Source organism: Leptodactylus fuscus, chromosome 3 (assembly GCF_031893055.1).
Source record: "Leptodactylus fuscus isolate aLepFus1 chromosome 3, aLepFus1.hap2, whole genome shotgun sequence".
Classification (NCBI taxonomy): domain Eukaryota; kingdom Metazoa; phylum Chordata; class Amphibia; order Anura; family Leptodactylidae; genus Leptodactylus; species Leptodactylus fuscus.
The window spans coordinates 98,677,375-98,698,187 of record NC_134267.1 but is presented as its reverse complement, the minus strand read 5'-3'; the positions used below and the strand labels follow the sequence as shown (position 1 = coordinate 98,698,187).

The following is a 20,813-nucleotide window of genomic DNA, read 5'->3' as shown; positions in this document are numbered from 1 at the left end:
AAGTCTGCTCAACTATCCACAACCAAAAAATAGAGTTAGAATGAAGTGATAATATGAATCCTAATTCATAGATCTGTTCAAAGGGAAACACTGGACATCCATTCTTCATATTAGTGGGGTCCGAGTGGTCAGATCCCCACCAAATAGGCATTCATCTCTTATCCTGTGGATAGGCTACATTTTTGGGAAAAATACTGTAAGTGATTGAAACAATTGTGATACTGATATGTGTATATATATATATATATATATATATATATATATATATTAATACATACTGTAACAATTAAAGGCGCAAGGTAAAATAAAATGACAGTGATCTTGATAAAGAGTATAATATATCAAAGGTTTGATTTCTTCATGATTTCTAATACCATGGTTTAACAAATGTATTTCTTACTGATAGAGCTGGATGATTCATTCATCATTCGGGAACAAGATGTTAAAAATATTCAGACAAGCTGTTAAACTAATGTCCATGAAATAGTTTTATTTTATAAAATAATGGTTTACCCTTGGCCTCACATCATAGTAGCTTTTCTTTCCTAAATGATCTTTGCTTGACTTTTTTTTTTACACTGTATTATTTTCCACATAACATTCATGTCCTTTTGTCTTCTGTACATTCTTCAAGAATGACAACATTGTTCCTTACGATACAATATATTGTTCAAAGTTTCATTTCGTTTCAAGGGCACTAAGTTTGCTTCCCTGCTTTCCTGATTTTCCCTATATAAAGTATATATACTTTGATATGAAGGGCTATATAATGAAATGCCTTCTAAATACATTTTTATTCCATCTTTAATAAGACTGGACCTTCCATCATAATCCTGTCCCCCCACTAAATTATTGAGAGTCCCTTGCCTATTAGCTAGAGGAAGTGAGGCGGCTATACACATTATATAATTGTTAGCTGAACCTGCCAATGGGACTGGTTGACATTTTAACAGCTCTGCATTCAGCTCATTCCACATGAAGTGCCAGTGCGTGACTGCATTGAGCAGCTACCTGCCTGTTTCTCGTATCATCTGGGAATAGGGTGGTGGTGCCCATGTGGAGAGTGTCTGTGGTGCAGCTGGAGAGCAAGGCATGGTATATGTGCTTTTTCAATATCATTATCACTCTGTGTTCTTTATATGGAAAGAGAAAAGGGATTGGCCACAAGTTATCAGGCCATGTGCAGCCTGAACACATGGGTCAGCTGCTCCGCCATCCTCTTATCTTGAGCAATGGCAAAAAAATTGGGACATATGTGGTTTACATCACTGTGCCCTATACTTAGAGTGATTCTGTGTGGTCTAAATCACTGAGACCTGGAACTCACTAGGATGTATCACTATTGCACACCAGGGACTTACAATACATTAACAACCATCTTATCCTGGGGAAGAGTTGTACAATTTGTAGAATTGGATTAATGGCAAAAAGTCTTAGAAATTCCCTCATGATCACTACTTTATTTTGCATACCTTTAGTTATGAGCATCTTGACTGAGGATATACAGTAAGTTTAGTGCCTTGGAGGTTATGTTCACAGTGATATCAGTGGCTCTGCTTTGAGTCTTGGCTGCAGATCCAACATTGTAGTAATGTCTCCGTCATGTATAGAAACCAAGTGGGCATATGAACAAAACTATGTGCTTCAAGTTAGGGGTATCTCTTCACACTCTCACACTTTACAATAGGTGCTGACAGTGCCGGTGTCAGGAATCCCAGTATACTTGTTCCTGTTTGCAGTTGCTCTTCTTGGCTCTGTAAAGCCTGTTGGAACTTTAAGACGCAGATATCGGTCTCATCTTCCAGGTGGGATATTTAAACTTGCTGAAGTTCAGTTATGTGCCTTGTCATGTGATATTCTTCTGCAGCAGAGCTCCTAACTCTATCTAAGAAAGACTTGTTAACTGTTGATTTCCTAGTTTTGATTTCTGGCTTGTCCGCCTGGTTAACCCTCTTAGCTTCTGATTTGGATTATGTTGTAACTTCATGGATTTGACTTCACCTTGGACTCTGACTCTCCTCTGATACTTGTTTTGGCAACTCTATACACTGTCTGCTTGTTTATTAGGGGGCATAAACACGGAGGAAGTTGGCGCTGATTCTGATTCTAACTCACAGCCGAATCAGCACTGAAAAAAAGACTTCTATTGGCTTCAAAGGGTTCAGTTTTCTGCGCGTAACACATTGAAATCAATGGGAGTCTTTTTTTCAGCGCTGATTCTGCCGTGAGTTATCGTGCCAGAATCAGCACCAACTTCCTCCGTGTGAATTTCCCCCTTAGGTAACTCATTTTATTCGTTATATATGCAAGTGCACCTGTTGTCTTATACTTGTCTTGGCTTTGTGACCTGGCTCCTACACGGCCAAGTCTATCCTACCTTGCAACAAGCTGGGGGTGCCATTGACTCCACATTCCAAGATAGTGTTAGATTTTAGGTAGAAGTTTACTTCCAGAATTCAGACCAAATCTGTTCCTTTAATATAATCTGTATCAGTGTGCCATGCAAGGCACTTTGACACTATAATGCTTCAGCGTTAATGAGGACATTCATTATGGCCTGGTCCATAACATTCCATACTCTTGGTGAGACAGTATTGGCATCAGACAGCCCAAACCATTTTGATTTCACATCTGCTCCCATAAACGGATCAACTCTTCATCACTTTTCAACTTAGGTCACAGCCACATATTTGTGTTATAAATAACAAGTCTGTAGCACTTACTAGTCATCAAAATGAGCTAATTTTTCTGTAAAACCATTGCAATATAAGCACTATGTGCACCGTGTGTGTGAAATCGGACAAGCAGTTTCCCCCAAAAAAGGGTAATTTTGGAGAATTTCGAATGTTAAAGGGATTCTACCACTAAATAGCTACTTTTTCTGCTTTAGACGTCGGAATAGCCTTTAGAAAGGCTATTCGTCTCTTACCTTTAGACGTGGTCTCCGCGGTGCCCTTCCTTAGAAATCCAGTTTTTTTACCAGTATGCTAATGAGTTCTCTTGCAGCAACGGGGGTGGGCACCAGCGCTCAAACGGTGATGGGGGCGTCCCCACTGCTGCCCGAGAACTCTCTCCAGTGACGCCTTCTTCTTCAGCTGTATCCTCCCCTTCTCTGTCGTCTTCCTTCTGCGTCAGTTCCGATGCCTGCGCAGTCAGCTCTGCCAGAGAGACACTAGTAGAGCTGACTGCACACACTGGCCGGCAGCCATATTTTTGAGGCCGCAATTGCGTGCATGCGCTGTACACTCCTCGAAGTCTTCACCGAACACAGCGTATTGCGCATGCTTAGTAAGGTCTGTACAGACCTCCGACGCGCAAGTAACGTCATCCAAGCTTTGGAGGGTCTGTACAGACCTTACTTCGAGGAGTGTACTGCATGTGCACACAATTGTGGCCTCGAAAATATGGCCGCCGGCATGCGCAGTCGGCTCTACTAGTGTCTCACTGGCAAAGCCGACTGCGCAGGTGTCGGAGCTGACGCAGAAGGAAGGTGACAGAGAAGGGGAGGATGCAGCTGAAGAAGGAGGCGTTGCTGGAGAGAGAGTTCTTGGGCAGCAGTGGGGACGCTCCTATCATCGTTTGTGCGCTGGGGCCCACCCCCAATGCTGCAAGAGAACTCATTAGCATATCGGTAAAAACCAGGATTTCTAAGGAATGGCACCGCGGAGACCACGTCTAAAGGTAAGAGACAAATAGCCTTTCTAAAGGCTATTCCGACGTCTAAAGCAGAAAAAAATAGCTATTTAGTGGTAAAATCCCTTTAAAGAGTAATGTGTAAAAGAGGGATTCCACTGCTTACCATTGGGTTTTCCAGAGACATACATGTCATTTCATTTTGACATAACTTTTTTTCCTTATAGAGCTAGAAATTGGATAGATAAGTTCCTAGTAGCCCTGACAGTGTTATATACTATGTTTTAAGCCAATTTTACCCCTTCTTGACATCTGCCATAATTGTATCAGGAGCTGAATGTTTGTTATAGCTGCCAGATCTATGTTGCCGTTTTGCAGCACGTTAATGCCCTAGATCAGTGCCCACACCAAGGCACCATTTTGCCGGTGGTACTTGGGAACTGCTATTTTGCCAGGGATCACTGGCACCAGGATTGAGATTCAGGGCCAGTGTCCAGTTTCCATGACAGTTGGGGGCCTAATGAAGGCTCACAGGCTTATCTGGCAGTATTTTGTATGACAGGGTGCTTCATACAGCCTGTCATACAGATGCCAATATTTTGCAATGTATTTCAATGCATTAGCATTGTAAAGCTTTGCATTAGTGGTTAGACCCCTAGGGTTCAAGATCTGGGGCTCCAGTTCATTGTACCGAATAATAAATGCAACCATTATGAAGAACAATTTTCCTCACAAACATTAAGCTCTCATATGGCTCTGTGAACAGAAAAATGAAATACAGTCCTATGAAAAAGTTTGGGCACCCCTATTAATCTTAATCATTTTTTGTTCTAAATATTTTGGTGTTTGCAACAGCCATTTCAGTTTGATATATCTAATAACTGATGGACACAGTAATATTTCAGGATTGAAATGAGGTTTATTGTACTAACAGAAAATGTGCAATATGCATTAAACCAAAATTTGACCGGTGCAAAAGTATGGGCACCCTTATCATTTTATTGATTTGAATTCCCCTAACTACTTTTTACTGACTTACTGAAGCACAAAATTGGTTTTGTAACCTCAGTGAGCTTTGAACTTCATAGCCAGATGTATCCAATCATAAGAAAAGGTATTTAAGGTGGCCAATTGCAAGTTGATCTCCTATTTGAATCTCCTCTGAAGAGTGGCATCATGGGCTACTCAAAACAACTCTCAAATGATCTGAAAACAAAGATTGTTCAACATAGTTGTTCAGGGGAAGGATACAAAAAGTTGTCTCAGAGATTTAACCTGTCAGTTTCCACTGTGAGGAACATAGTAAGGAAATGGAAGACCACAGGGACAGTTCTTGTTAAGCCCAGAAGTGGCAGGCCAAGAAAAATATCAGAAAGGCAGAGAAGAAGAATGGTGAGAACAGTCAAGGACAATCCACAGACCACCTCCAAAGAGCTGCAGCATCATCTTGCTGCAGATGGTGTCACTGTGCATCGGTCAACAATACAGCGCACTTTGCACAAGGAGAAGCTGTATGGGAGAGTGATGAGAAAGAAGCCGTTTCTGCACGTACGCCACAAATAGAGTCGCCTGAGGGATGCAAAAGCACATTTGGAGAAGCCAACTTCATTTTGGAAACAAAGATTGAGTTGTTTGGTTATAAAAAAAAGGCGTTATGCATGGCGTCCAAAAAGAAACAGCATTCCAAGAAAAACACTTGCTACCCACTGTAAAATTTGGTGGAGGTTCCATCATGCTTTGGGGCTGTGTGGCCAATGCCGGCACCGGGAATCTTGTTAAAGTTGAGGGTCGCATGGATTCCACTCAGTATCAGCAGATTCTTGAGAATAATGTTCAAGAATCAGTGACGAAGTTGAAGTTACGCCGGGGATGGAGATTTCAGCAAGACAATGATCCAAAACACCGCTCCAAATCCTCAGGCATTCATGCAGAGGAACAATTACAATGTTCTGGAATGGCCATCCCAGTCCCCAGACCTGAATATCATTGAACATCTGTGGGATGATTTGAAGCGGGCTGTCCATGCTCGGCGACCATCTAACTTAACTGAACTTGAATTGTTTTTCCAAAATCCCTTCATCCAGGATCCAGGAACTGATTAAAAGCTACAGGAAGCGACTAGAGGCTGTTATCTTTGCAAAAGGAGGATCTACTAAATATTAATGTCACTTTTCTGTTGAGGTGCCCATACTTTTGCACTGGTCAAATTTTGGTTTAATGCATATTGCACATTTTCTGTTAGTACAATAAACCTCATTTCAATCCTGAAATATTACTGTGTCCATCAGTTATTAGATATATCAAACTGAAATGGCTGTTATAAACACCAAAATATTTAGAACTAAAAATGATTAAGATTAATAGGGGTGCCCAAACTTTTTCATAGGACTGTAGTTAAGGATTTTGGAAGGCGGGGAGTCAGACGGAGATAGAAACATAGTAACAGACAATGACAATACATTCAGGAAAACATAATCAAGCCACAATAAGTAAATCATAGCTGGGTTTATTACAAGTTCCTGCATTCATGGTCATATTCATTGGCATCGGATAAAGACTAAAGATAGTCACTAGTAAGATGGTTACAGAAAATCTTTAACGCTCTGCAAATCTTATAATTATTTATACCTGCAAGAATGTTTAACATTTTATTGTTTACAAACTTAAATATGGCTTTGTTCATGGGAAAACTGATTTATAAAGACAATATGGGGAAAACAATGATGTGATGTTGAGCCTAGCTAGTCAAAGAACATCAAAGAGAGCATACTCTACTCTCAGTATTGCAAGAAATATCAGTTTAGTCCATTATATTCCTGTTAGCTGGTTTTTGGACACTAACCCAACAGCATAAGTAATTTAGTGTCTCAAACTGTATCTGCTATGACTGTCTGCCCTACATAATTTATAAAGCCTTTAGTATGTGCCATGACATGAGCCCACTGTTCTCATTGGACTGGATCTCTGTTTCTGGGATGTAGTTAAGGTCAGGACATCCTGGCTTCACTGTGCATGCGCTAAGACAGGAGAGGACACAACTAGCAGTGGCAGGTTTGGGATATTAAACCACAATTATATGTAGGCACTTTAGTGGCTTAGTTAAAACCTGCTGAAAGGTTCACTCTAATTATATGAATAAAATAATGTTATGCTATAATGGTGAAGAAAATGTAAAATTGGTAAAGGTATTTCTAATGTTGTTTAAACATGTATGCTCTCTTCTAGGTACACACTTGTAGACATTCTGCGTGCCATACTGCTATCTCTGGAAGCTATGATAGAAGATCCAGAACTGCAGGTTAATGGATTTGTATTGATTATAGACTGGAGTAACTTTACTTTTAAGCAGGCCTCAAAGTTGACCCCAAGCATGCTGAGGCTAGCAATAGAAGGACTACAGGTAAGAAGATTATTCACTTCTATGTGCTAGATCTGTGCTTACATTACTACTCTTTGGTGTATTCAGATTCCCATTCATTACTGTTGGTATACCTATTATAATTATATATGATTGAGGCTCAAACACCATTCCTATCCATATCAAGGTCTGAGGTTGTGCTTCTTCACAATATATTGGTCCTGATGTCCAATATGCCTGCTTAGTCTCACTTGTGATGTACTGTACTCACTTACCCACTTTTGACCTAAGTTCTTATTATCATCAGATACTTGAGAATCAATGAGTGCAATACTTTTTAATTTTTATGGCATTTTGTTTAGACACCATGTGTTGTCATTATTTGTGTGATTTTTTTATGTTAAATTGTTCTTTATGATTGTTTATGTGGAATTTGTATCATTTGTCTAAAAGGAGACAGAAAAAAATGCAATACATTTTCTGTATTCATGAATAAAACGCTCTCATGTCACTCCCTGGGTCTCCATGTCCCTTGAAATGGTTGTATACCTGCCAGCTGTCCAGTCTTTGGTTAGAGGGGCAGGATAATCCCTCTTCTCTTGCATACACTGGACTCTTAACTATGCGTCCCCTGTATTCTGTGATTTCTCCTATTAGCAAAACTGCACAGTATTTTATTTTTTTTTTTCTCTTGGGGGGGGGGGGGGGGCTAAAAGAAAAGTGCAAATCTGATCTAATATTATACTGCCCTTACAGCTGATATATCTACTTTAATAATATAATAATAACAATAGTAACACAGATAGATAGACTTGATATACTTCCATTGTGATACATTTTGTTGTTACCGTTTAGTTAGATGACATTTTCTTTGCCATTTAATAAAGGCTTTTGCTTCAATGTAATTCAGCCTGTGCCATTACATAGACTTGATGTATTGATACCCATTGTATGTATAAATTGATGGAAATCTTCTACAGCATAAGCTTTCATATTAGTAAAAGCAGATGCCTATTACATTGGATGCAGAAAAACACTGATAGGATTTCAAGTTCCTTTATTGTGAACATGATCCAGTGATGATAAAGTGATATTACTGTCGCTGCCCTGTACTAGATCTGTACTAGAGCTGTGAAGTGTGAAATGTCTTTTCCCTGACACTTAAAAACTAGATAGCTAAACTTTACTTTTGTCAAGGAGACAGAGATAATATACGCCTCCAATGCATTTAATGTAATCTATAGCCCCATAAAACTTACTGAAGCTACCACATTTCTCTAAGAACATTACTTTATGCAATCATTATGGTAGATGTTACGGCTCCTACCTCTGCCCCCAATAGCTAAGCCACTGTACATAAGTGCTGTGTTATTCCCTGTATTTACCATGGTGATATATAGCTCAGTGCTTATATGAATGTTAACCTTATTCATAGTCCTAATAAGAAATCATACATGATGTAGTACACAATGAAGAAAACCTTCCTACTCATATATATTCCCTGTTGTAGGTGAAAATGCCAAGGACATTCACCTAATTGGCATTTTATTATGGTATGGCTGTAAAGTACTGTATTTTAACTATGCCGTGCTTTTTTTTTTTATTTTAAACTCATGCTGTATCCTACTAATATGTTTGGATGTTTGTTCCTCAATCACACCCAAACGGCTGAATGGATTGCTTTGAAATTTCACACACATCTACATATTGGCCACGAAGGATACATAGGCTACTTTAAACGTGTCTCACTCACCCCAAATCACCACCGCGACCCTCAAAAGTTGGCTCCAGTTCCACTGTCGGCCCTGAGGTCAGTGCAGGTAGTGACACGCAGCTCTGATTGGTGCATGGCGGTGCGGGGGCGGGATAGGGAGACAGCACAGCGGCCCCATAGGTTAGCGCCGAAATGTGGGCGTGGCCAGCGCGCGAGGACACTTGCCTGAACATGGCGGCTGCCTGCATGTTCCCAACGCTGCTCACATGCCGGCCAGCCACATATCGCTTAATGCTAGATAAGGGGAGAGCAGGGGTGCGGGTGGTTGCTAGAGGGGGAGCCGGGGCCAGAGCAGCAGGGCTGTGGGGTCCCGCCACACCAGGGTGTGGGAGGGGACCGTGGTGGCCACAAGAAAAGGGCCGTGGGGGGGCCAACAGGCCGCGCTGCACATGGTTCGCGCAAGGAAGGGGGGTTCGCGGACGACGTCGCGGATATAGCTAGTGTATATATATGTATACCATGGCTTTAATTTTCAATAATTGAAATGAAATATTTAAAAGAGAAATAACATCTATACTTTGAAAAAAGTGAAACCCATATATTATATTACATAAGATCAACTGTAAAAAAAAAATATTTAACACAGAAATGTTGGCCAAATGAAAAGTCTGTCCAGTAAATGCCCTCAATACTTGGTGGGGGCTCCTTTTACATGAATGGCTGCATCAACGTGGCAATGTGGCATGGAAGGATCAGCCTGTGGCACTGCAGAGGTTGCTTTGATAGTAACCTTCAGCTCGTCTGCATTGTTGGGCCTGGTGTCTCTCATCTTCATACTTAAAGTTACGATGGATTCAGCTCACCAGAAAGCATGTATAAATACTTCATATTACCGTGTTCCTAGGAAGCATGGAATACTGGTGGGACTTGACCAGTGAATAATGGAGGCAATAATAATACAATATCCAGCTTCAAACCAGGCAGCACGATGATGACTTCTTAAAACATAGCTTTTATTCTTGGGTCCAAAAGAAAAATGTTACAAAGTAACATGGAGTAGACAATAGTTAAAGCATTCGAGAGGCCTCTCCAATGCTTTAACTATTGTCTACTCCATGTTACTTTGTAACATTTTTCTTTTGGACCCAAGAATAAAAGCTATGTTTTAAGAAGTCATCATCGTGCTGCCTGGTTTGAAGCTGGATATTTTATTATTATTATTGTCTCTCATCTTCCTCTTGACAATACCCCATAGATTCTCTATGGGGTTAAGGTCAGGCGAGTTTGTTGGCCATTCAAGCACAGATACTGTGGTTATTAAACCAGGTATTGGTACTATTAGAAAATTCCACCTCCAAAAAGCTTGTCAGCAGAGGGAAGCATGAAGTGCTCTAGAATTTCCTGGTAGACAGCTGCGCTGACTTTGGTCTTGATAAAACACAGTGGACCTACACCAGCAGATGACATGGCTCCCCATGTGGAAACTTCACACTAGACCTCAAGCAGCTTGGATTGTGTACAGCGGCCTCTCCATTCCTCCTCCAGACTCTGGGACCGCAATTTCCAAATGAAATGCAAAATATACTTTCATCTAAGAACACCTTTGACCACTCAGCAACAGTCCAGAACTTTTTAATGATATTCTAATTTATTGAGATGCACTAGTGTGTCCATTACTGAAGCATTTTAGACCCACAAGCTCCATTATGAGAGCTATCTAAGTAACGTTTCATTTCTCATTCCTTTTATATATTTCTTGTGCATTTAACATCTTTTTGTTGGGGGTAATGTAATTAATGATTCCAGGTTCCATCTTATTCCCCCCTTGGTATTCAAATCCAAAAAAGGGGCATTCACATTAGGCTTTTAAATATGTGTGTATGTCACTGTTTGCATTATATGTTATTTGTTTATTTCAGAAAGGGGTCTGCAAAGCCTAAAAGGCTTCAATTACTGCTAATAAAAATCTGGATTTATTTATCCCCCAAAAATGAATATCTTAATACAAGGAGGTCTTTGGTAACAAAAATTTAAAAGAGCCAGAGCCTTCCTGGAAGGATTCTTCCATTACTGTATCCAATATATAGTACATTCTTGCTTGAATATGAGAAGCATGTACATATTGAAATGATGGTCGGAATAGTTTTTCGGTAGGAATAGGTGAGATTATAGTGGGATGTTTGTTATTCTATGCATATGTTTTGAGCTTATGGGATCTGAGTTATAACACTGATTGTTATCATATATATTTCTGTGTATTTGGGGTTCTTGCTTTCCCAAAGATGTACTAGATAGACTTTGGGTGTTAATATTTAAGTGGTTCTCACAGATCCTGCTCCAATATTGTCCTATATTTATATCTTATACCCCTGTATTTTCCCAGGGTGAGTCTATGAAAGGATTATCTTATCTTATTTCTCACTTGGCTTTTATCATGTGGTATCTCTATTTTTCACATCCCTTTTCTTTATTTGTTTTGTTTCATGTATGTATTAATACACTGTAATTGTTTTATTATTTAGTGGTCATGATTTTTCAGATGTGGTTGCTTTCGCATGGTCCTCAATGGTTTTTGAATTGGTGCAGTATTCATGCTTGAGAAAAATCAAGTCAAATTTTCCTACATGTGTACGTCTTTATACTTCTGATGTAGGTAAAACCACAAGCTTGCAGATGAGCAGATGTCTGTAGAAGGACGTATTGTTTATTGCAATTTGTGTACAGTATCTTTGACACAGCAAAACAATGATAATAATTGGAAATGGTAATAAATGTACAGCTCACAAGACAATATTATTATGTACTGGTACTTAAATTGCAAAAATAGTGTAATTGCAATAGTTTGTTATTTTACAGGATGGGATTCAGCTTGCCATTCTGATGGCAGATCGATTTCCAAAGAAGGGCCACAATTACTTAGTGACCTTTTTTCTTATTCTCTTCTAATAGTCTTGTCAGCGATCAATTAAGCTTAGTGACAGTTTTATGCAAGACTGTCCTGCTGAATAAAGCCTTGACGTCTGTGATATGTTTGAGTATTTCCCCTGGCATTTCTCGCACCACTTGCAGGGTACAGGAATTTCCATATTTCTCTATTACCAAGGACACATTGTATCTGCTCAGTAGAACAAACACCATTGGTTTGTGGCATTTTTTTTTTCAAAATGCAGCAAGCTCAGGGTTTGGAGGTTTTGTTTAATACAGTTTTAAAAAAAACCCATATGAATTTAATGTAGAAGCTTCAAAATGTAATTTTCCAAGGCAAATTTGTGTTTTTATTTTTTGTATGCTTTGTTCATATCTGTGGCTGGATGGCCGATGTTCTGGTCCCATTGACTATAATGAGATCCATCGGGTGTGTATTGTTTTAAACAGCTACCACCAGGTGAAAAAGTTGAACTAGCAGCAGTTTTTAGCTCAGCAATTTTGTCAAGTTTTATCCTAAACCTTTGATATTTTTTTACTCAAACAAGGATATTGTAACTTACAGAAGATTCATTCAAGAATCATTGGAGAATCATTCGTGTTCACTAGACTTCAAAAGCACATCTAAAGGATGGAAAATACTGTATTTACTGGATCTCAGGGTCTCTCCACTTTTTTTTTGTGAAGGCATGCAAATTTTTTTTTATATGAATTTATGGAAAGACTAATGGGGGGCGATTCCATTCCATTCTAAGAAGGTATGCTTGTGTAGAAGTATCACTTCCAGGGCAGAAAATGATGCCACACAAAGGCACAGTTTAAATATCTGTGGGTAAATATTACAGAACTGTGGGGACTCAGTGTGCCATCTTATGAGGCCTACTACAGCTAATAAATATCAGCATAATACAACTATGTTATGTATTTTTTACAATTTAAGCAACTTATATTTTATACTTGCATCTTAACTGGGTTCTCCAGGTTTTAAACATTGATGGTTTATCCATAATATAGGAACAGGGGGTAGCAGCAGTAGCAGCTGCCACAGGGCCCAAGATATTAGGGGTGCGGTGACAGCCGTTATTGGTGTGTTTTTGTGGTTTTTTTTTTTTTACTAGGCCATTATCGACTGGAGTTACTCCAGCTGGTAATGGGCCCTACTTACTTACCGATCCCAGCAGCGGCCCAGATCGGTAAGTGACGCCGCAGGCCCCACAAGCACTATTATACTCGGGGCTCTTTTTGGACCCCAAGTATAATGATCGGAAGCCCAGGAGAGCTAAGGGAACATAAAAAACAGTGTTACTTACCTCTCTGGGCTCCAGGCAGGCTTCAGGCCTACTTGTGTGACGTCCCTGACGTCACATGACTGGTTACGCCACTGGGTAGATCATATGGCCCCTGCAGCTAAGTCATCCACATGTATAACTTTTCAGGAGTCTTGGTATAAACTCTTGATACATTGGTATCACACTCTTAACCCTAGTGTCCCTTCCACCTACTGGAGATGTTTTTCAGCGCTGTGTATGTTGTATTACCTCTTCTGGGATTGCCCCTTAATCCGCCATTTTTGGACAGAAGTCCTGCATTTTTTATACAGGGTGTCCTGCTGGACCAACTCATTTATTTGCTTAGCCTACCTCTTCGACATCATGGTACAAAGATGTATAAGCTATTTATATATCTATTTATACCTCTGCACTGCTGCTAAAATGCTTGTGACTCTTCAATGGAAGAGTGTGTATCCTCCTACAGTCCCTGTTCTTGTTGCTCGCATGAAGGATGTAAGTAGTCTCGAATACTTGACTGCCATGCTCAAGGATACCGTGGAAGCATTCCAATCTGTTTGGTTCCCATGGTATACATATAGTATCCTTCTAGGTCTCTGATCCCTTTCTCCCCTTCCCCATCTCACCTTCTTGTTGTCTCCCCTATGTCCTCCATGATTTGTGTCTATTACCTTTCTTCAATTATTTTTGTTATTGGGCTTGATTGACAACTCTTCTGCTACTTTATTTTGTACCATTGTGGTTCTCTCTTGTCATTTTGTAAAATTTTATAAAACATATAATAATAAAAGTTTTTAAAAAATGTAGGAAATTTGCAGAAATAGTTATACAAGTCTGAGCATATGTTTTCTGGACCAATTTAGATGGCTGTAATGAATGTAATGCTTAAATGTGATGAGAACCTGAAGCATTTTACTTGGTGATATTTCTAGATGTTAATAATATATCCTTCTGGGGGAATCACATTTATTGCTGGATTTTAACTGTGTGCCAAGTTGCGCCCATGGAAACTTAAGTCTTTACTTCCAGTCTTCTTGGCTAGGCTCTTGGATATAAGAAGAATTATGTTGGCATGTTTTTGCTCCCGTAAAGAAGAAAAGATGGTGGACAAGCTGTCTTATGTAGCATCTTATTCTTCCTCCCCTAGGACAAGAGATCTGTGACTCAAGCCAGTGCATGCCTCTTAATTGCTATTTAAAGCTACTTGAGGAAAATGCCTTTAATTACCGGCTTTAGTTTGTTTCGCACCAATTGTCAGTTATTTAGCAACAAAGGCCAAATGAAGAGAACTAGAAAAGACAAAAATAGCAATTTATTTACACACAGTATACGATTCATTTCAGCATAACCTAGAGGCTAGTGTGAATTATACATAAAACCTGATTTTCATTTGCATAATGTTTTGTAAAGTGCTCATAGACATATTCTGCTTACTGAGAATTCACTAGATTATTAGCTTGCCTAGTGGGTTAAATACATTCATTTTCATGAGTTCATTTTTTCTCTGTCTTGTGCGTAACTTACCATCTTATTTCTATTTTACAGGATAGTTTTCCAGCTCGCTTTGGAGGAATCCATTTTGTCAATCAACCTTGGTACATTCATGCCCTATATACTGTCATAAGGCCCTTTTTGAAGGAAAAGACACGTAAAAGGGTATACTTATTTTTTAGATATAGGATATATTTTCTAGCTTTTGATCTCATTGATGTTTCTATTCCAACTCAACATATAAACTGATGTCACATAACATTTATTGGTTCTGTTTTTACGTATGGGAACTACGGTTTCATGGAAAACCAATATGGCGACTACATACTACAAAACAGAAAACAGACAATATTGACTTTAATTGTTGTATAAATTTCTTTTCTTGTAATGTGCACACAGAGACTGAGTTATTCAGTAACTTTATTTTGTCAATGAAAAACTATATCATGCGTCCACCATGTATATCCTCCTAGTAAGGTACCTAGCTAAAACATATGTTTGCAGAATCTCAGCACCTAGACACAAATTCCAAGTGTTATAACAAACCAACAACGTGTAAAACTATCTGATCAGTATTAGGATCAGCTCTGGCAGGGGAAAGAAAACAAGGGTAATGACTGCCCAATACATTGCACCCTGGAGAATACATCAGACAAAAGCCATACCTTGTACAGGATTCAGTAGACCAATGCAGACATCTTCTCTAGTTATATGTGTCACTGTTGTCTGGTTTTAGTACACTGGGAAAGCCAAAGACACTTAAACTCGATGCTTGCTTCATCCAAAGCCCAGAAAACTCCTTCTTTTCACCTGAAAATTATTATTTCCAACAAACATTTAAAGCTAGTGTGTAAGTATCAAAAATGTTACTATACCAGCCCTAGTTCCTTACAGTGTTCAGAACCATGCACACAGTGCTAGTGGTAGAACGGCGCCCTGATTTTGAGAAAAAACAGGTTTCTATTCTTATATGAATGAATTGAAACTGCATGGGGGGTGTTCTGAGGTGGCTGAGTATCACAGCAAGATCTTCCTGTCGCTCAATACCCCTCTCAGCAACACTGATGGGAGCTTTCACTTGCCTACCCCAGAGTAATAGAAAGATCTTGCTGCAATGCTCAACTGCCCCAGAATACTCTCCCAATACACTATTAGCTCAATTGCAAATTAATAAATAACAGATTTTTATCAAAATTAAGTGGCCATTCTGCAAACAAATTACAGCGCTGTGCTCACAACCATGAGCAATATGAGTTATTGCAGCTTGTTTAATAACATTTTTGGTGCTGACCGACTCCTTTTAGTAAAAATTATATTGGCAAATAAAAAATGACTAGGATACTGACACTTGCTTTAGGGTCTGATAATGCATTTTGTACGTATGTAGGCATTCTTAATATAAAGTGCTTCAAAATTAAAATGCTTCTTTAGGCTAAAGCCCCATGTTGCGGGAACGCAACTTTTTTTGTTGCAGATTTTGTTGCCGTTTTTTGAGCCAAAGCCAGCAGTGGATTGAGCAAAAGGTTGAAATATAAGAACTTCTTATATATTACCCATTTCGTTTGTAGTCATTCTTGGGTTTCTGCAACATGGGGCTTTAGCCTTAAAGGGAGTCTATCAGTAATGTGCTATGTATCATGGTGGAGGCAGTTGAATATGCTTTAAGAGGTGATAGACTCCCTTTAAAGGTTCTCAGTATTCTAGAATCTCTAGATGAATTCTAATTGGAATTTCTTTAGGAGTACATAAAATAAGTCATTAAGTATTCTGCTGATAAGCTATAATGTTTTTACCACTCTATTATACTATTTATCATCTAAGTGCAAATATAGAGCTTTTTGTTTTCATGTTTTCTTTGATAGATATTTTTACATGGAAATAATCTCAATAGCTTGCATCAGCTCATCCACCCCGAGATTCTGCCTTCTGAATTCGGAGGAATGTTGCCACCATATGACATGGGAACGTGGGCAAGAACACTCTTAGACCATGAATATGATGATGAGAACGAATACAATGTAGACTCATATAGTATGCCAACAAAAGTAGACATGGAAAAAGATTTGTCTCCTAAGAGCATGAAAAGGTAAATCCCAAATATTTATTGTTGCTGCTGGTACTGCTGGAAATGTTCTATTAGTTTAGCAGCAAAGATGTAGTTTATCCGGAAAGATTAGATAAACTGAGATTATTTAGTTTGGAAAAACATATTAGAGATGGTCTTCAAATTGTGCATATTATTTATGTAGTAAAGGACAAACATCTTATGATCTTTGTACACTCACTCCTGTGTATATAGGACGTTGTATACAGGAATTAAACTGGTATCGTCAACAGAGAAAAGCATTCAATGTCAAGGCATATAATGATCATTTATTAATTGAATTTGTAACCATTAGAGATGAGCGAACAGTAAAATGTTCGATATTCGATATTCGTTTCGAGTAGCCCCGCAATATTCGACTACTGGAATCGAATATCGAACCCTATTATACTCTATGGGGGAAAAATGCTCGTTTCAGGGGTAGGCAACATTCGATCAAATAGAACTTACCAAGTCCACGAGTGAGGGTCGGGCTGGATTCTCCGAGAAGTCTTCTCCATGCAGCGTCCCCGCAGCGTCTTCCGGCTCTGAATTCACTCTGCCAGGCACCGGCCGACTGCGCATGTCCGCACTACAAGAAAATGGCCGCTTAGAGTTAAAGCAGCCATTTTCCTGTAGCGCAGGCATGCGCAGTCGGCTCTGCCCAGACCCGATGCCTTGCAGAGTGAATTCAGAGCCGGAAGACGCCGCGGGGACGCTGCGCGGAGAAGACTTCTAAAGTTAGGAGAAGAATCAGCGTTGATTGGCCGACTATATAGCATTCGGCCAATCAACGCTGGTTCTGCATCAAATTTTTCCATTTGAATAACGAGTAGTATTCGATTGAGTACGAGTATTTCGAAAACCGTAGTATTCAATCGAATACCTACTCGATCGAATACTACTCGCTCATCTCTAGTAACCATTATAGGAAAATAATTAGTATTTCTACAAAAACAAAGGGATGGATTGTAATCACAACAAAAATATGAGCATAAGAGATCTACAATTCATTGAACTTGGCACAGCGTTTGTTCTTGATTTTGTTGAAATTTAAGGGGGTTTTCCCATGAAACCGTTATACCCTATCCATAGGATGGGGATAGTTTGTGGATCAAAGGGGTTATAACTGTTCAGAGTCCCAATGATTAGGAATCTTTCATCCCCTGCTCTGACTGGCAGGCACATGCATCGCTCCATTCATTTCATTGGGAGCTCTGGAGATAGCCAAGCAGTGTACTTCAGATATCTTCGGTACTCTCATTGAAATGATAGGAGTCGTTCGCATATTGGCCGACCCCAACTCCATTCAGAAAGGGGGTCAAAAGTCCCTTGTTCTTTTGATCAGTGGTGGTCTGAGCTGTTGGACCGATCAGCAAGTTATTCCCTATCCTATAGGAGATAACTTGCTATCAAAGGGTTACCACAGTAGGAACCTCACACACACACACACAGCTCTGCTACACCTCACAGCACGGTTACCACAGTAGGATCCTCGCATACACACACAGAGCTCTGCTACATCACACATCAACCAGCGTTGATTGGCCGAATGCCATACAGAATACAGCATTTGGCCAATCATTCGGCTGCTTCTTCCGGAGGAGGCGGAGTCTAAGATCGGTGCACAGCAGTCTACATTTTGGTCCGATCTTAGACTCCGCCTCCTCACAGACGAGCCTCTGACAGAACCAGTGTTGATTGGCCGAATGCTGTACTCTGTATGGCATTCGGCCAATCAACGCTGGTCAATGCATTCCTATGGGAAAAGTCATCTCCCGCATATCGCAAGCTGACAGGGATCCCAACGTAACCCTGCTGCACACTCAGCTCTGCTGCGTCAGAGATGTAGCAGTGCTGAGTGTGCGCTGATTCCTGTTGCACACTCAGCTCCGCTGCATCTCAGATGTAGCAGTGCTGAGTGTGCGTTGAACCCTGCCGCACAGTCAGGATTTTTCTCTTTGTTGGTTTCATTATAAAAACCGGTAGAAACCCAGATCCCATTATAGTCTATAATTACAGTCTGTGTATAACCACTTTTTAAGAGGACAGGGTCTCCATCTTTCAGGTCCCCATGTGGAACGATGGAAACCTGAATGTTAGTGTGAACCCAGTGTTACATAGTTTGCAATAAACAAACGAGACATCAGTACAACAGTTTGGACTCTTTTTTTGTATCTATATAACCAACACTGTGTAAATAGTGTAACCTAGATTAATATTATTCATCATTTATAAGCTGTATGTATTCACAGATCTAAATATAGGTTTTTTTAGGAGGATGTAGGAGGGAGTTTTGAATCTCGCAGCACAGTACTGCATTTTGCCTAGCAACATGCATATGAATAAGGAACTGCTAGAAAATATAATACTGTGTAGTATTGGTCTGCTCTTTCTAGGATATGAATATGTATCACATTGTTTTCCATTGCAAATTATACACATTATTGAATGTCATGATAATATCCTCAGGGCTATTGGGAATACTGCATTGCAAGCCTAAAAAACATTCCTTTTTTTTGTTACAGATCTCAGTCGGTAGTGGATCCTGGAGTGTTGAAACACAATGACAAAAATGAAGACGACAACACACAGCAGCCATTGCTGTCTCTTGACTAGAGGGATATTTGCAATGCTCATGATGTACACGATCATTTCCAAAAATAACTAAACACTCTACAGGAATGTACCAACTGGAAATGTATCATACATGTTAATGTTGCATAATGTAATATTCTGAAAGGTTTTCTCTACTGTACAAGTGTTAAGGGGGCCACTGACTAATGCTTTTATTCTGTAAGTGCCAACTTGTGGTTTGTAAATAGAATCCAAAGTATCTCTCTGTAGATTTATAAGCGCTCATTGAACACTTCTGTGAAAAAAATGATATTTCACCAATCCATATTGAAAAGTTGTGTAATGTAAAAAAAAATATGAAAAAGTATATTATTATAGTAGGTTCCATCCTTTTATATAAAGCCATATAGCAGCCACCACACTGCATTTTATTCTGAATATTGCATAAAGACATTTCAATATATGATTGCTTTATATAAATCTTGAAAAAAGTCCTTTGCTGCTTGTAGGACCTAGGAAGACGCAGCAAAGCATGTTGGCTTTATACAACAAAAGAAACAAATTTATCTGTAATGTGCCAAACTGGTTTGTTGAGAATTGCGATAAGATTTGCTTTTCTTCTCTGTTTATTTGTTTTTTACATTATTAGTATTATTTGCTCCAGCCAGAATATGGAGTATGTAAACCAGTGCCATTGAGTAGAGACAATTAGAACTATTTTTGGATTCTCAGATGAATTGTCGAGCAGCGCTTCTCAAAAATGGAACTATTTCATTGTTGATAGTAGTTATGTCTTCAGTATTGTACATTGAATACTACGGGTTGGTGTGTTCACGGACAGTAAGAAACAATCACCCTCTAAATTTAGCAGACGTTATACTCTTGTGTTTTTTACTGTGCTTTTGGTCAGTGTCCAAACTGTTCTTCACAATTTTGTTGATGATTAGAATACACAGGAGGAGGTGTTGCCATACTGTAGCTCGCTCTTTTAGTAATTTGTAGAAGGTGCATTCATTTTGTCATTAATAGCTATTGTATCTTGTGATTTGCTCCGTTTTTCAAGCATCATTTCCACTAATTGAATAGATTGAAATCACCAGTTCTAGATATCAATTACTACACATTTTCTACACTATTTTTCCAATATAATTTGTTCTAATTTTAATGTATCCTACAACTGTGATCGTGTATATTATATATGTATTGTTTGTCATACACTACTGTATTTATTTTGAAAGCACCCATAGGTTAGCAAGTACTGGTGTATTCCTATAGAAGATGGAGGTGTATGTATTGTGATATGGATACTTCCAATAGCTTGGACACACGGAATCTATGATTAAAAAAACATATGTGACATGATCAAATGCTCACCATACTACCAGGGCTGTGTTATTTTTCCACAGCCTGACTATGCCTCCAACTCCTGCTCCATCTCCATCATAAATGGCTGACAGTCATGGTCAGTAAATATAGGGAAATACTGTATGCATCTAATTAATTATACATTAAGAATTATATAGTATCATTTAAAATTATCATTCTATTTTGAAGCCGTCAGTAACTTTTTTCTGACACTGATTCCACTAAAACCGATCACTCACTCCAACCCTGACTCCACAGCTCTGACGCCATAGTCCTGCACTCTACTATACTATATACCCTCAAAATAGATGTTTCTAGAGGAGGATGTGGGGTCTCACAGAGTCAGCATGTAGCAGCATATAGAGAACTTGTAACTCA

At 39.3% G+C, this 20,813-nt stretch overlaps 1 protein-coding gene across 1 annotated transcript in view; it reads left to right on the top strand.

Moving 5' to 3' along the window:
* CLVS2 (clavesin 2) overlaps positions 1-20,452 on the top strand; it is a 35,693-nt gene extending 15,241 nt beyond the window's left edge. The window contains exons 2-5 of the mRNA XM_075268077.1: positions 6,859-7,033; positions 14,465-14,575; positions 16,273-16,496; positions 19,022-20,452. Of these exons, the coding sequence (XP_075124178.1) occupies positions 6,859-7,033; positions 14,465-14,575; positions 16,273-16,496; positions 19,022-19,112 (601 nt within the window). The 3' untranslated portion in view covers positions 19,113-20,452. The remainder of the gene's footprint in view (positions 1-6,858; positions 7,034-14,464; positions 14,576-16,272; positions 16,497-19,021) is intronic.
* The last annotated feature ends 361 nt before the right edge of the window (positions 20,453-20,813 follow it).